Source organism: Notamacropus eugenii, chromosome 5, assembly GCF_028372415.1.
Source record: "Notamacropus eugenii isolate mMacEug1 chromosome 5, mMacEug1.pri_v2, whole genome shotgun sequence".
NCBI lineage: Eukaryota > Metazoa > Chordata > Mammalia > Diprotodontia > Macropodidae > Notamacropus > Notamacropus eugenii.
In genome coordinates this window covers 124,616,978-124,634,254 of record NC_092876.1, presented here as the reverse complement: position 1 = coordinate 124,634,254, position 17,277 = coordinate 124,616,978, and the positions used below count along the sequence as shown (strand labels likewise).

The 17,277-nt window shown below is 41.9% G+C and overlaps 1 protein-coding gene across 6 annotated transcripts in view; it reads right to left on the bottom strand.

Annotated features, from left to right (window-relative positions):
• Positions 1-17,277, bottom strand: part of TENM4 (teneurin transmembrane protein 4) — a 1,206,236-nt gene that overhangs the window by 26,467 nt on the left and 1,162,492 nt on the right. For all 6 annotated transcript variants that reach the window (XM_072610720.1, XM_072610721.1, XM_072610718.1 and 3 more), the window contains 2 exons: positions 7,478-7,650; positions 3,641-3,876 (listed from right to left, as the gene is read on the bottom strand). In XM_072610720.1, coding sequence (XP_072466821.1) covers positions 3,641-3,876; positions 7,478-7,650 — 409 coding nt within the window. The remainder of the gene's footprint in view (positions 1-3,640; positions 3,877-7,477; positions 7,651-17,277) is intronic.

Genomic DNA, 17,277 nt, shown 5'->3' with positions numbered 1-17,277 from the left:
TAACAATTTATAAATATTAACTTATCTTATTTCTCCAACAACTTTGGAGGTTAGGTGCTATTCAAACCATTTTTACAGATAAGGAAACTGAGGCAGCAACTTGCCAAAGGTCACAGAGCTGGTGTCTGAGGGCAGATTAGAACTCATGTCTTCTTGACTCCAGGCCCTGTACACTATCCACTGTACCACCTAGTCTTCAAATGGGATAATGATTGTAAAGCACCTAGGACAGAGCCTGCCATAGAGTGGATGCTACATAAATGCTAGTCCTATTTATTATTTTTGGGTTTTGTCCTGAGGGTTGGTAAAGATAAGCAGCTACCTTTTATCCCTAAGAATTCTGTTTAGTGGCTCCCTTAGAGTCATAGGATTCCTAAGGGACTTTAGAGATTATCGATTCTAACCCTCTCATTTAAAAAATGGGAAACTGAGGCTCAAAGTGTCCTTTGTTTAAGGTCACCACAAAACTGTTAAGTATTGAAATCATGGATTAAGTCCAGGTCTTCTAACTTCAAGCCAATGCTCTTTCCACTATAGTCTGTTGTCTTAAAAAAAGTATAATTAATAGTGATGAATTATACCACCTGACCTCAAAGGAGCAAGACAAGTTTCAGGTTGAATTGCTTTTTGACTGGCTTCAGGACAGGAGGCAGATCTAGACACAGATAGTAATACTTGGTTTTCCATCACAGTCTATCTCTTAAGCCACCACAACCTTTCTTGGTGGGAAAACAGGTTTCAAAAAAGTCCCTTCTAAGACCTTACTCTGAAGCTGAGGACTTGTGTGCATCCTCCATCCATTTAAAAGAGGGGATCTTTGGAATCCCAAGAGAATTTATCAAACCTTTCCCAATTTTCTAATTTTCCATTCTCTTTTCTGGGTTCCCCAACTCCAAGCAGGCAAAGATGTGTGCGTGCTGCATCCCTCCTGCTCACTCCCACCCCCAACCTCTGCCTGTCCAAGTTACAAAGCCCTGAAAATGAGGATTTATAATGAAAATGCTGAGACAGGTCTAACTGTAGAGACCAGGATGGCACGGCTGTAATAAGACTGTCTTCCCAGGGGTAATCAGATACAATTGTGGAGATAAAAAATATCGTCGCATAGAATTTCCATGAGGCGTAAGTGTTGATGCTGAAAACACAGGAGGCAGAGGCTAGGCTCATGGTGGAAACACTGAGAATGTTGGGTCCCATTAGTGGAGGGGACCATTAGCTGTGTCATCCTTCAAGACTCTATAAATGTCCAGCCCTGACTGCCCACTGCTTCTGAGATGAGGGAGGGAGTGGTTATCTCTTAGCTAGGGCTCTTGTGAGACTGTGTGTCAGTTTTGTGGATGAATAAATAAAATTGAATTAAGCAGATAGCTTGGGAATCATGCTGGCAGCAGAGAGATTATTTTACATCCTTCTTTATTAAAAAGTTCCCGCCTGTAAAAAATGAGTTATGTTATTGGGAGGGTTGACCCCTCATGCACCCCCAGTAACGTTTTAATTTCAGATAGTATTCTAGGGGGCCATGGGTTTCTAGCCAACTCCGAATCACAGAAGCTGGAGGGAACCTCGAAGACCATCTGATCGAAAATCTCATCAAAAGCAGGTATGGTTACAGTAACAGACAACAGTAATATTAATAAAAATTAACAGTTCACATTCCTATGGCACTTACAGTTTTACAAAATACTTTCTGCACCAATCTTATTATGGAGGAAAAGGATTGCAGTTTTACAGATAAGGAGACCGAGGCTCAGGAAAGGGTTGCACAGCTATGAAGTGTTGGAGCCAAAGCTAACCCTTCCTCTGGTACCTTGATTCTGGCTCCTACTCTGGGGATTTGACCCAACAATCATCCCTTCACCTACAATCCCTCCCTAACTCCTGTTCTCTACAAAAATGCTCACATCTCCTTTATATTTACAAAACAAAAAGTCTTTTCTTTGATTTTTCATCCTCTTTAATTGTGCTCCTAATTCTTTTGTCTTTTTAATTGATAAACTCCTAAAAAAGTTACTGCCTCACAAATTTAAAATGAAAAAAAAAGTTACTGCCTCTAAATAACTAGTTTCTCACCTCCCAGTTTTCTTCTCCATCCCTTTTGATCTGGCTTCAACACCCTCTTTGACTGAAATGACTTTCTCAAAGGTTACCAATGATGCTGCAAACTGGACATGATACTTTACCTCTCTGGGCCTCAGTTTTCTCATTTATAAAATGGGGAGGGAGCTGGACTAGATGACCTTTAATTTCCCTTCCAGGTATAAATTTATGATCCTATAGCATTACTTAAGCCTTTTCTCAGTGTTCATTCTGGTTGACCTTTTGTTATATGGGATATCACTGACCAAGCCCCTTTTCCTAGGCAATCTGCCCTCTCATTGGTTCTGGGATCCTTCTTTCTCCTCATTTTCCTTCTACCTATTGGGTCTCTCCTTCTCAGTCTTCTTCATTGGTTCATTATCTCTTGCTCCCTAAGCCCTGGTGTTCTCTGAGCCAATGTCCCAGGCTCTTTTTCTATCTGCCCCTACACTTTTTCCTATGGATTTAATCCCCTCTATACAGACGACCCCCAAATTTATCTCTTTGGGATCTCCTGGATGACATCCTAGCATCTTTAGTTACCTGCCTGAGATCCCAGTCAAAATGTTCTGCCATCACATCAAACTCAACATGCTCAAAACAGAATTTCACTGTGGTCCACCCCTAAACGAGTCTATCTTTGGGTTTGATGTTGACTCCAATTTATTGTGGTTATATCATCCTTGTACATAGTTTTTTTGCAGCTTGTTTCTCCCATTTGACATAAGCTTCTTGAGAGCAAGGGGCTGTTTTTCACTTTTCTTGATATCCCTAGCATTTCGTTCAATATCTGGTGCAAAGTTTAGTTCAATATCTGGTGCTTAATAAAAGTTTATTGACTGACTGGATATAACTGTGTTTAGGAAAATCCCAGACTATGCAGCCTTCAGAGCAGGGCTTCTGACCTTTTATTTTGGTACTATAGACCCCTTTAGGCATACCAGAGAAGCCTACGGACCCCTTATCAGAATCACATTTTTAAATGCACAAAAATAAAAAATACAGGATGACAAAGGAAACTAAATGTAATGGAATGTAATACATTTTTAAAAAAATTCACTGATCCCCAGGTAACAAGGTGTGGAAGAAAGAGACCTGAATTTGTAATCAGAGAACTCAAGTTCATTCTGTTTCCAAAACTTGCTAACATGAGTGACTAGTCACTTGAGTGGGTCACTTAATATAATAATTAATCACCACTTAGTGATGACTAATTCATCAATAGTTACTATGTATAACAGCTAACAACAATGTATCTTGAGGATCACAAGGACTTTACATGTGTTTTCTCATTTAATCTTCACAACAACCCCGGGAAGGGGGCATTGTTGTAATCCTCATTTTACAGAAGAGGAAACTGAGGGGGAAAGAGGTTAAAATACGTGTCCAGGGTCACACATAAAGTAAGTGCCTATGGCTGGATTCAAACTCAGGCCACCCTGATTCTCCCTCTGGCCCTCTACACACCATGCCATCTTCGTGGCTCTTATTTTCCTCATCTGTAACATGAGCCGTGTGAACTAGGTAGTCCTTTAGCTCAAGGTTCAAGGACCCGCTTGCTTACCCGTAGCCGGCGTCCGAAGACGGTAATCTGGCCCCTGGCCTGCTCTTTGCGCTGCCTCCATTCCACAAGGTTCAGTCCATTGTCAATGGGCAGGGTCACGTTCCTCTTGCCCACCGTGGGGTTGACGGTGCCAGCCAAAAGGTGGGGCTCAGTCTGCAAGGCCACTTCCATCCCATTGGCCAGCATCAACCTCAGGGAGCCGTCAGCACCCAGGTAATAGCTGTTTCGCACTTGGTCTGTGGGAAGAGCAGATAGAGAAATTCTATTAAAACACATAGCATGGGGCAGCATTAGGGCAGGGGGTGCTTTCTTTAAACCAACTCGAAAATCACCCTAATAGCTACTGAGCAACTAATCAGTCAGTCAACAAGTAGCAATGAAGTGCAGTGGAAAGAACGCTGGACTGAGTTTTAGTCCTGCTCCGGCCAGTCATCTGCAGAGTGACAACAAACTTAAAAGCTAGCATTTATACAGTGCTTTAAGATTTACAAAGTGCTTTACAGATACTGTCTCGTTTGATCATTAAGACAATCATCCTATTTTACTGAAGAGGAAATGAAGTCAAATAGAGGTTAAGTGACTTGTCCAGGGCCACACAGTTAGTATGCCACTGAGTCAGAATTCGAATTCAGGTTTTCCTGATCCCAGGTGGCACTGGCCTTGGGCAAATCACTTTAATCCTCTGGGCTTCAGTTTCTTATCTGTCAAACAAGGGATTTGGGCTAGGACAGGAGTTTTTTACCTTTTCTGTGTTGTGGATACCTTTAGCAGTCAGGTGAAACCTAGGGACTTCTCAGAATGATGGTAAGTGTGAAAATAAAATACATAAGATTAAAAAGAAAACCAATTATACTGGCATACAATTATTGAAATATTAGCAAAAACAAATTTCATAGACCACAAGTTAAGAACTCCTGGGCTTGATGATTTTGGAGAGCCCTTCTAGTTCTAACTTTCTACAGTAGTGACATATATAGATAGAGAAAAATATAGATATATAGATAGACACAGATAGATATATTGTTGCTCAGTGTTCTCTTAGTCATAGCTGACTCTTCATGACTCCATTTGGGGTTTCCTTGTCAACGATACTGGAGTGGTTTGTGATTTTCTCCTCCACTTCATTTTACAAATGGGGAGACTGAGGCAAATAGTGTTCAGTGATTTGCTCAGGGTCATATAGCTAGTAAGTGTTCGAGGCCATATTTAAACTCAGGTCTTTCTGACTCCAGGGCTGGCGTGCCATCCACTGTGCCACTTAGCTGCCTCCATGTGTGTTTTTGCATAAGGTATATATGTATATATGTGTACAGATGTATATGCATATATGTGTGTACATGTATTTATATGTATGTAATAACGCATATATACACATATGTATATTTATATACACATATATGGAAGGAGTTTTGCAAAACCTGAAAGTGACATACACATATATCACTTTCAGGTTTGCATACATACACACATGCACACACACATACATGTGTGTGTGTATGTGTACGTATCACTTTCAGGTGTGTAAAATTCCTTTCTTACAACTTGTAAAGTAGATACTAATGGTAGTATCCTCATTTTATAATTGAAGAAATGGAGTTTTTGAGAAACTAAGTGATTTGCGAGTGGCCAACCTACCTAGCAAATGTCTGAGAAAGGGTTTAAACTAGGATTCCCTATTCTAGGTCCAGTACACTATTATATTATCCATCCTTTCAGATAATTTCCTACTGGTCCCTTCCAGATCTAATATTTTGTATTCTGTGTTCTAAAATTCTATATCCCATATTTAATATTTGAAAATTCTATGGTCAGAGGTTCCTCCTGGTGCCAAATTTCTATTTTCTGTGTTCTAAAATTCTATGTCCTACATTTAATATTTGAACATTGTATGGTTAAAGGTTCTTCCCAGCTCCAAATTTCCCTTTGCTGTGTTCTTTTATTTTACGTCTTCTAAGTGTGCTTCCAGATCTAACATTCTATGATATATTTACCGAGGACCTGTTCTATATTCATCACTATGTGAGACTCCATCATAGGTAGATGATGGATAAAAATAAATAATAAAACATATTTTCTACATTTTCATCAGAATTTAAAATTTTACTTTGAATGACTGTTAACCTACTTTCTGTAAAGATGCCTATGGAAACATAGGTTGGAAAAACAAATAAACAAAACCAATCAATCATGGCTGTAAAACACTTATTAGATGCCATCTTAAAAGGGAAACCTACTATTCATTAAGGTTACTGATATGAGGACAAGAATGGCCTTTTTCCTAGAAAAATTTGATTAAATTGAGTCTTTTCTCATTAGTAACTTGAATTATGGGGTCACAGATATACAGCTAGAAAGCACACTCATTATCTATGGTCTCATCAAATGTACCGTGCTGTGAGAAGACAGTGTGGTGAAGGTAAAAGAAGATAAAACTTTACACTCATGGGCATGGAGGTGACTGTAGTTAAGATAGAGTTTGAAGGACCAGCTGAGAAGTTTCTAGAATTAATGGAAAACTTGGGGTCAGAAGACCTGGGATTATTCATATCTATGCCACTTTCTGGCTGTGTGACTGTGGACAAGTCACAGCACTTTTCTGAGCCTCTGTTTATACATCTGTAAAATGGGAGTATTGTGAGGATCATATTAAATAATGGATCTGAAAGTACTTCATAGACTGTGGAGGGCTATATTAATGGAGGAATGAAAAACATAATGTTAGCGCATTAGATTTGGGGTCAGGAAGACATAGGCTTAAATCCAACCTCAGATACTTATTACAACTATTAATAGCTAGCATTTATACAGTACTACTATGTGCCAGGTACTGTGCGAAGCATTTTTACAAATATTATCCTATTTGATCTTGACAGCAACCCTGGGAGGTAGGTGCTGTTATTATCCCCATTTTACAGACTAGGAAACTGAGACAGAGAAAGGTAAGTGACTTGCCCAGGGTCACACAGCTAGTGTTTGAGCTCACATTTGAACTCAGGTCCAAGGCTCCACCAGCTGTGTGACCCTGGGTAATTCCTTTAACCTCACTGGGTCTCAATGACCTCATCCGTAAAATGAAATTGTTGGGCTTGCTGGCCTCTGAGGGCCCTTTCTAGTTCTGTATCTGTATGCCAGGATACTGGTATTTTTAATAACAAAGTTACACGCCTCAGATCAGAAGCCTTTTTCTCTGGGCTTCTCCAATGGCACAAATGAACTTTCTTCTAAGCAGCAAGGGGGATTTCTCCAAAGCCAAACCCCCTTCATAATGAGGTGGACTCAATCTTGCTACCTTTTATTCTCCCTGTCCACATCTGCGTGAAAGTGTCTTTAATCTGGAAGCCATTAGAAAGGCAGAGTAACGAGGTCAGCTGAATTAGGAGCTAATGGATGCTTCAGCCTTTGTTCAGATGGTAATAGGACCTGACAATGCCACATGAGAAATACTGCTCAGATGTGTCAGGCTGAGGATTTACAGGACTCAGCCTGGTCCTGGCCATCTATGAGCTGGGCTGACTCTGTGTGTATGTGTGTGTGTGACTGTGTGTGTGTGTGTGTGTGTGTGTGTGTGTCTGTGTGTGTACTTTTGATTCAAGCCATGAGAGAAGCTTCAAAGAAACTGGTTTGGGCTTCCATGATGATGGAATCTGAATCCTAGCTCTATGGCTTACTTACCCCAGGGAAATCATTTCCCTCCTCTCTGGGCCTCACTTTCCTCATCTGTAAAATGAGTGGGATTATGAAACCAACTTCTTTAGCAGAAGAGACATGTTTCCTGCCGGGCCACCCCTACTTCTTTCTTCTGGAGAGTCCCCAAGACCACCCTGACCCCTGACTCACCCTGTAACAATGTGTAGAAGGCACCGGAAGCCGACAGGTTGGTGGTTATGGTCACATCATCTTTGCTGGATGTTTCCACCTGGACGTGCACTGAGCTGTCCGTATCGCTTCGGAAGCTGCTTACCTGGCCAGTGGGGAATGTCACATTTGTCAGGCGGCCAAAGCTGTCATACCTGCAGACCAGAGGAGTGAGCTGAATCATGAGTGACAAACAGACAGAAAGCTGGTGTCTTAAGGTGGTGTGGAGGAATAGGAGAAGAACACAGGATTTGGAATCCGGATACCCAGATTTAAATCCCCCCCCCGTTGCTTGCTAGTTATGAGACCAAGGGCAGGTCATGTCCTCTCCTGGAGTCTCAATTTTCTCCATCTATAAAATGGGTATAATAATACATGTATCTCTGCCTCATAGGATGGTGATATAAACTTTAAGATATAGAGAAAATGACTTATTCATATTCTGCTAGTTGGGCCAAACCAATAAATTACACAGGGCATTGGTCTCATCCATATGTCCCAGCATTGCTTCCAGATAACCCAATGAATGAATAAATAAAGATGAATTTAATAAGAGCTCACTATGTGCTAAGCACTTCCAAATCACCACCACTGCTGTCCCGGGTGGAACGAGCTACCTCCAGAGGCAGTGAGACACACCCTTCTACCTCAAAGGGGATGTTCAAGAGAAGATGGATGTCCCTTGTTGGGGATGGTACAGACGGAAGTCATGCTTCTTGTTGAGGTTGTACTACATCATTCTGGAAATCCAGTCTGGTGCTGAGGTTCTATGAGAATGGTGATTTCAAGCACCGTGTCATCCCTACTGTCTTAACAATTTAAATAAAAGCATTTAAATTTAAATAAAGCATTTACACAAGGCTTTAAGGTTTGCAAAGTACTTTACAAATATTATCTGTCTCATTTGATCCTCATGACAACTCTAGGACACGAGTGCTTTTATTATCCCCATTTTACAGTTGAGAAAACTGAGACAAACAGAAGGCAAATGACTTGCCTAGAGTCATACAGTTAATAAGTGTCTGAGGCTGGATTTGAACTCAGGTCTTCCTCACTCCAGGCCCAGTAGTTTATCCACTGTACCACCTAGCTGCCCATTGTTACATATTTAATATGTAAAAATATTCCCTCACAAGTAGATTCTGCCTAGATCTGAGTCCTAAGCTCAGTTATGCCCCAGGCTCCCTCTGGGAACTGAAGGCCAGTGGTTTAATACTGCCAAGGAGATGACCACTGGGAGGTCTCTTGAGTTTGCTTTTCATGAACCTCATGACCCTGGGCAAATCACTTAATTTCTCTGAGCCGTGATTTTCCTCATCTGTAAAATGGGGACAGTGATACAGGACTGTTGTGAAGAAAATGTTCTGTAAACTGTAAAGGGATGTGCAGATGTATCCGGCAAGGGGAACAGTGACTGGGTCACTGGGCCTGGAGTCTGGAAGACTTGAATTCAAATCTGCCTCAGAGGCTTAGCTGTGGGAACCCAGGTATTCACTTAACCTCTGTTAGTTTCAGCTTCCTCAACTGTATAATGGAGTTGATAACAGATTGGCAGATTTGTCGTGAGGATCAAATAAGATAATTTTTATAAAACACTTAGCACAGTGTCTAGTATATAGGAGGAATTTAATAAAGCTTCTTCCTTCCTCTTTCTCCCCCTCCTTTCTCTTCCTCTTCCTTCTTTCCCTTTACCGCGCCCCCTCCCCCCCAGCCACCTCTTCATCATGACTGTAATTCTTGCAGACACACGACCACATCAGGGGCATGATATAAGAGTCAGAAGACTCAAGTATAGAGAACGGCACCACCTTCCGGCTTCCCAAAGTGCTTGTTAGCACCTAAGGAGACCAGCATAGGTGTCAGGAAGGTGGAATGTTTTGGCCTCTCTAGTGAAGCACACACAGCCTAACCTTAGACTGGAGCTTGTGAGACAGAATCAATGAAGCTAGAAAGATGTTAGAGCAGCCAAAGGGCTCCATTCCACTCTCTACTTCTCTGGGAAGGATTGCACTGGGATAGAGTCGAGGTCTCTAGGTGGTACAAATGAAGCTACTGAGACCCTCCTCATTTCCTTGCCACATTCCTTTTCCGGGTTATCAAATTTTTTGCAATAGAAGAGAGGAGATGCCTGTGACATCTGAGGTCTCTTCTAATACAAAAAGTTTGATGATCTAGGGATACCTGTGACACCAGAGGCCTCAGTCTCCTCACTTGTAAAATGGAGATAACATTACCTGCTCTATAAGGATTATTGTGGAAAGGGCCTTTGTCAACATTAAACGGCAATGTAAAGGACATTAATGCTATTAATCTACCCTGGGAGGTTATTCACAGGCTCACTGTATAATCATAAACACATCATTTTACCTTTGAGCCTTAGTTTTCTCATCTGTAAAATAGGAAGAATAATGCTAATAGTCCATAGGAGTTCTGAAAAGTCAAAATAAGATAAAGGATAGAAAAAAGTCCTTTAAGAGGCAGCTGGTAGCACAGTGGATAAAGTATTGGATCTGGCATCAGGAAAATCTGAGTTCAAATTCAACCTTAGACACTCAATAACCATATGACCATTGGCAGAATGGGATAGAGATACCGTTTTTTCCCCCATCCAAGTTCACAGATCCCTTGAAATGTTGGATCCCAAATTAAGAAATCTTGGCTCCTAGGCAAGGTGGCAGAGTAAGAACACTATTTTTGGAGTCAATAGACTTGGGTTCAATCCCAGCCCTTTTACTTACTACCTGTGTGAACCAAGCCATAGGTATCTTCCAACCAATGATTCCATGATCATCAGTAATTATCTTGTGGCTTTGATAATATGGCACCAGTAGTTTTTTTGGGGGTATGGGTATGATCTGTCTTCCATAAGTATTTCCCAAAGGTTACATGCCAGCATCTAATGTTTTCTCTATCCTAATGTAGATGGGCATGTGAGATGGCAGAGCAAGTATGCTATTAACATTTTTATTATTATTTTTAATTAAGGGCAGATGAAGTGTAAAAATCAGGTCTGCATAATAGCCTTTAGCATTCACTTGCAAATGCAACAGGAATTTTTTTTAACATGCCATTATTTCTGTCAATGGCTTTTGCCTTGGAAATATATTATTCCTTGGGTCCTTATTCGCCCAACCTTGCTTAATGATTAATAACAAGGACATCAATTTCTAGAATGTTTGAAGGTTTACGAGGCACACCTCTGGAGTGGAATTCAAACCTAGATTTCTCAGCTCTAAGTTCCATTCTCCTGAAGGACTAGAAAACCTTTCCCATTGACAAACCTTGAGTATATGTTGTCTCCTTCCTCCCCACCCCCACTGTCCCGACCCTCTTTGAGGGCAGGGATTGTGTTTTCTATGTGTTTCCTTTTTGCACACAGTATGTGTTTACAGTAAGCATTTAATAAGTACTTCATTCATTCATTCAATTACATGATGCTACTGTGTGCAATGCACTATCCTAGGTATTTAAAACAAAGATAAATGATGTGACTCTTCCTCATTTAGTTTTCACAACAGTGCCCATTTTACAGATGCCAAAATTCTGGCTCAGAGATTTAGGTCACAGAAGTGGTGGAGGAAAGACTTGAACTGAGGTGTTCTTACTCCCAGTACTGAATACTTTCTCCCACACTGCAGGCTTGGGGAAAGTATCACTTTTCTTCCTAAGTGTTTCTGGTATCTCTGACTTTGTATGTGACATTCTATTTCCCACCTTTGCCCAGGCTGTGCCTTACATCTGGCATGTTTTTCCTCTTCACCTCCATCTCCCAGAACACCTAACTCCCCACAGAATCAGCTATGGTGCCACCCTAATCCATCAAAAAAAGCATTCTAAAGCAGGCACTCTGACTGCAAAGAATGAAACAATGCCTACTCTCAAGGAGCTTATGTTTTAATGAGTCCCCCAGTGAAAGGCTTTCCCTGAGTTACTCTGTTAGTGTCCCCACCAAACCACTTTGAATTTACTTGGGATATATTGTGTATTGACTTATCTGTGCACATGCCATTCTCCTCCCCCATCACCCCCACCATCCCTAGTAGAATTTAAACTCTTTGGGGGCAGAGACAGTTTCACTTTTTAATTTTTGTGTCTCTGGCACCAAGTACAGTGCCTGGTACACTACAGGTATTTACCAAATGTTTGCTGAATTGGATTATCAAATATTGAATATTAGAAACATATTCAAGGCTGCCTCAGGGCTGGGGCAGCATCTAGGGTACTGAGTGGATTTTAACAAGGAGAAAATGATGGTGGCTTGGTGTCCTCTCTGTTCTCTCTTGCCCCTTCATTCCCATCTCTCTAGCTAATCCCTTACTTCCAGACAAGGGTCTGGGATTCCGGGATTTACAGAACTGCAGTGGAGTCTCGGGGTAATAATAGCTTATGTGTGTTTAGCATTTCAGAGTTTACAAAACACGTTCCCCCATAGCAGTCCCATTTCCCAACATTGTGAGGAAGATTAAATGAGATAATAATTACACTAATGATAATAGTTAGCATTTACATGGTGCTCTAAGGTTTGCAAAGCACTTTATGTATCATCTCCTTTGACTCTGAATCTCAGAAAGAATTTTCCAGATCAATCAGTCCAGCCACTTTCTCTTGATGGGGTTCAGGGAAGCTGATGCTAGAAGTAGCAGATTCGTTGCCACTGCTCTGAGTATCTGTGGCTAGATCAGTTGTGCTACTTACTGAATCTGGGTTGTCCTGTTTATAAAGGTTAAGGTTTGGAAGGGGCCCAAGCTTCAGTATTGACCCAGATGTACTATTTCCTGAGTGTTTCTGCAGAGGAAGGGATTAAAGATATGTTCAGAGGCAGCCACATGCCCAGGGAGCCATTGGGGCTTTCCTCAAGCATCTGTCCTATGTGGCATGATGGAAGAGATAGCTAATGCTTGATTCTAACAAGTGCTGGGTTGGCACACTGCAGCCATCTCTAAAAGGAGGTTTGTTCAGGTCAGTTTCAACATCTGGGGTAAAGACAGTACTTGTTCCTAATCAGTGGCTCTAGAGAGCCTTGGTTTTCAGTGACTTTGATGGCCATACAGAATTCTTAACTGGAAGGGTCCTTAGGGTTCATCTGGTCTTGCCTTTCACTCAATGCCAGAAGTAGATCTGCAGTATCCTGAAATAGGATCACCCACCCTCTTACCTGAGTGTGTCTAGTGATGGGGAGCTTACTGCCTTGCACAGAAGCCAGTTTTGCTGGTGAACAGCTCGGGTTATTAAGTTCTCCCTTATCCATCACTTATTTCAGCTGGATGGAATAGTGGATAGAGTGCCGGGCATAGAATCAGGAAGAATCATCTTCTTGAGTTAAAATCCAGCCTCAGACACTGACTAGCTGTGTCACCCTGGGGAAGTCACTTATCCCTGTTTGTCTCAGTTTCCTCATTTATAAAATGAGTTGGAGAAGGAAATGGCAAACCACTCCAGTACTTTTGCCAAGAAACCTTTAACTGGGGACATGAAGAGTCAGATATGACTGAAAAATGACTGAACAAAAACAGATGTGTGACCTTGGACAAGTACCTTAATCTCTGCCTGCCATCTGTAAAAATGGTGAAAGTGAGAGTATCTACCTTCCAGGGTTGTTGTGTTAGGATCAAATGAGGTAATATTTGTCAAATGCTTTGTAAACTTTAAAGAGCCATATAAATGCTAGCAATTATTACGACATTCCCTACCTAAATCACAAATGATCCCTATGGGGAGAAGCTGTTCATGTCACCCATATGGAACAATTTCCTGAATTACTACACCAGCATTCCAGTTTACCACCATCTTTAATCTAGCAATTAGATGTAATTCAACATCTATTTATTAATCTCCGATTCTGAACAGGGTGAGAGGTAGCATGTGGGGAGAGAAAGAAAGAGAGAGAGAGAAAGAAAGAGAGAGAGAGAAAGAGAAAGAAAGAGAGAGAAAGAGAAAGAAAGAAAGAGAGAAAGAGAGAGAAAAAGAGAGGAAGAGAGAGGTAGAAAGAGAAAGAGAGGGAAAGAGAGAGAGAGAAAGAGAGGAAGAGAGAAAAAAAGAGAGGAAGAGATAGATATATATATATATATATATATATATATATATAGAGAGAGAGAGAGAGAGAGAGAGAGAGAGAGAGAGAGAGAGAGAGAGAGAGAGAGAGAGCGAGCGAGAGCGAGAGCGAGAGCGCCTGCACAGGCCCTGTAATCAGGGAGATTTGGGCTCAAGCCTTACCTTTGATAGTTTATGCTGGCTCTGTGGCCCTGGACAATTCAAACTTTTCTATTCTGGTGGAGGAAATTCAGGACTATTTGGAGCTCCTAAGAATTATGCAATTATATGTCCTATTCCCCCTATTCTTCCATTTCCCCCACCCCTCCCCTTACAAAAGGGCAAGGCCCTTGTGCTAAACCCTGGAAATTCAAAAATAAAGTGCTACAGCCCTGAAAGCACTTGCCTTTTACTCCAGGCAGGAAGCAATATACAGCACATACACAGATAGCATTTCTTGTCTATACCATTCCAATGAGATCACTTATTACTTTTTCTATTTCTTACCTTATTCTACACTGTACAATTCCCAGGGCTCTGTTTTGTACCTGTCTGCATTCTTTCTAGCCCTACCTAACCCACCGCAGGACACGAAATACTGTTGAGGCTCAATAAGTGTTTTTTGCTGAGTTACTGGATGAATGAAGAAAACCCATCTGGAGTCTGCCACTAACTGGGGCAAACTTATGAGCAAGATTATTCCTATGACCATCATGTCCCACTTTGCAAAGCTATTTTGGACCATGGCTATTTCTTCTTAGGACACAGTCTTAGCTGTCTGATTCCATTCCCCTGAAGCCAAAATTTGAAACAGATGCTACCCAATGTTAGGGAAACTAAACAGTCACAGCTGATTCTTGACCAGTGTTGGAACACCAAAAGCCTGCCTGACTTTTCCTTGATGAGTCAGTCACTAGACCTGCTGTACGCCAGGCACTGTGCTAAGCGCTGGAGATACAAAGAAAGGCAGTTCCTGTCCTCACAGAGCTTATGATCTGCGACAAATTGTAAATAAGTATATACAAAAAAGCTATAACTAGGACAAATTTTGAAGGCATTTGAATTCAGAGGTATCAGGAAAGGTTTTCTATAGAAGGTGGGATCTTGACTGGGACTTGAAGAAAGTCAGGAGGGGAAGATGAGGAGAGGGAGAATTCTAGGCAAGGGGGACAGCCAGCGAAAATGACTCAGGGATCATGGTTTAACCAATGTTCTCATGAACGTGATCTTATTTTATTCCCCTCTAACAATCCTGTGAGTGGATGCAGGGGAGGGACTAGTCTCCTCATTTGAATAAGGAAACGGAAGCTTAGAGATAGAATGACTTATCTGGGGTCACACAAGTAGCAGAATCAGGATCAAGACCTGAACCCAGACCAGAGCACTTTCCATTCTGCCTGGAACACTGTTGCTGCTGCTTGGAAGTGTAGGACTATTATTTAATCTATGTTAGGGACTGACTCTACTGAAGTCCTCCTGCTAGAGGCAGTTAGGTGGTGCCATAGTGCACAGAGCTCAGAGGGTGGCTTCAGAAAGACAGGCACACAGGGTTAAGCCCAGGGTCACACAGCTTGTAAGAGTCTGAAGTCAGATTTGACCTCATGAAGATGCGTCTTCCTGACCCTAGGCCCAGCACTCTATCCACTGAACCACCTGGCTGCCCACAGTAGGTGTTTAATAAATGCTTGTTCCCATCCTCCTGACCCTGGGCTCCTAAAGGCTCTCTGAGCAAGGCACAATCTTTTTCTCCCTCTTAGAATTACTTTGTATTTACTTAGGATATGTCATATTTCCCCAATGGCACAGATATGCCCTCTCTGAGGGCAGAAATGACTTTTTTCTTGAATCTTTGTTTCCCTAACCTCTATCTGTGCCTGGCACATGGTAGGTGTTTTAGAAATATTTGTTGAATTGAATGGTGAGAGATTTGCCTGATTCTACCAAGCTGGAAATTCTATAAGGACTGTGTGTTTGAGATCTGAGGACCAGCCTGGCTAAGGACTGAGAAGCTCCTCTTCAGAGGGTTGGTTCCCTGAAGGTGACATTTTCAGTTTTTTCAACTGGAAAATGTTACTTTTAAAGCATAGATAGGCTGTCATATGTTCAGTGGCCAAGGAAACCAGAACAGTGAAACTCTGAAGGACTGAAATTAAGTATTGGGGAGCAAATGAATCAACTAACATGACAAAGGACCTCAAGGATCTGTTTATGGAACCAGCAATGCTTAGCCTAGGAAAGAGCGCTGGAGAGCACTCCAGTATGTGAAGTGTTATCGTGTGGAAGGCTTAATTTGGTCCATCTGGCTTCAGAGGGCAGAACCATGGACAGGGCTAGAAGCTCCACAGTTCAGTGAGGGTTTGCTGTCAGGGAGACTCTCAAAGCAGGATGAGCTGCTATCTTGGGAAGGAGTGGGTGTCCTCTTCACTGGAAGAGATGGAGCTGGTCATGCCCTCACTTGTCAGGTAGATCATAGAAGGGGTGTTAATTCAGTAAGGGTTGTGGTTGAGTGGTCACTAATGTCCTCTCCAACTTTGCAATTCTGTGGTTCTGAGCATGAACTTGAAGTTGGTTGTCTTAACAGTCCTTATTCTGGGAGCAGGCAGGACAAAGATTTAGTGTTATAATAGTTGAGTTGGGGTTTAGTGAGCTGCTAAACAGCTATTTGGAATCAGGGCTGCTGAGGAGATCAACTGGAAAGGCAGAGACCTAATTGGATCAATGACGCTTTGGTGTGACCTGCCCAAACTCCTGATCCATCGCTCTCCCTTCCTTGGCCCATCAGTTTCAACAAGCCACACCATCTGTCCCTAATGCTATTTGGTGCAGGAGGCTTGGGTTGTTAAGTGGTGATTTCATTACTTGAGACTCACATAATGTCAGAGCTGGAGGAGACCCGGGGAAGATCATCTCATTTACATCGCCTAATTTTACAGAGAAGGAAATGAGACTCAGTGCAGAGAAGCATCTGACCTAGATCATAGAGCCAGTAGCCAGAATGCACAGGGGGCACAAGGTGCTGGACCTGGAGTCAGGAAGACCTGAGTTCAAATCTGGTCTCAGACACTTACTAGTTGTGTGACCCTGGGTAAGTCAGTTTGCCTCAGTTTGCTGGTCTGTAAAATGGGGATAACAATGGTACCAATCTTCCAAAGTTGTTGCGAGGATCAAATGAGAGTAATATTTGTGTAGCATTTAGCACATACCTGGCACATAGTACGTGATATATTTATATGTTTTTGTAAGCACTGGTTATGAAGATGATGATGATGATGATGTTCATGGAGCAAAGCTGGGACTTGAATCTAGAATACTGACTCTCACTGCAGTGGCCTTTCCATGACTCCATCAAACAGTAATTTAGGAATTAGTCCACATTTTCACTGCCCCCAAATACAGGCAGGCTATATCTGATGCCCCCAAATGGGACAAAATCATAGACTCTCCAATTTGGAATTTCAGGGAATCACTGTGTTTTCATACCTAATGTCATGCTTTACTCACAATAAGTGCCAACCGAATACTGTTTGTTAAACTGAATTGAATAGAAAGAGACCAAAGAGGTTATCCAGTCTAATTTCTATCTGAAACAGAACTCCTCTTTACAATATCCCCAAGAGGGGGAGTCATCCATGCTCTTCTTGAAGACATCCTGTGTTGGAGAACTCACTACCTGAGAGTCAGTTCATTCCCCTTACGGAGGAATTTCCTTGAAAGGAACACACATACACACACACACACACACACATACACAC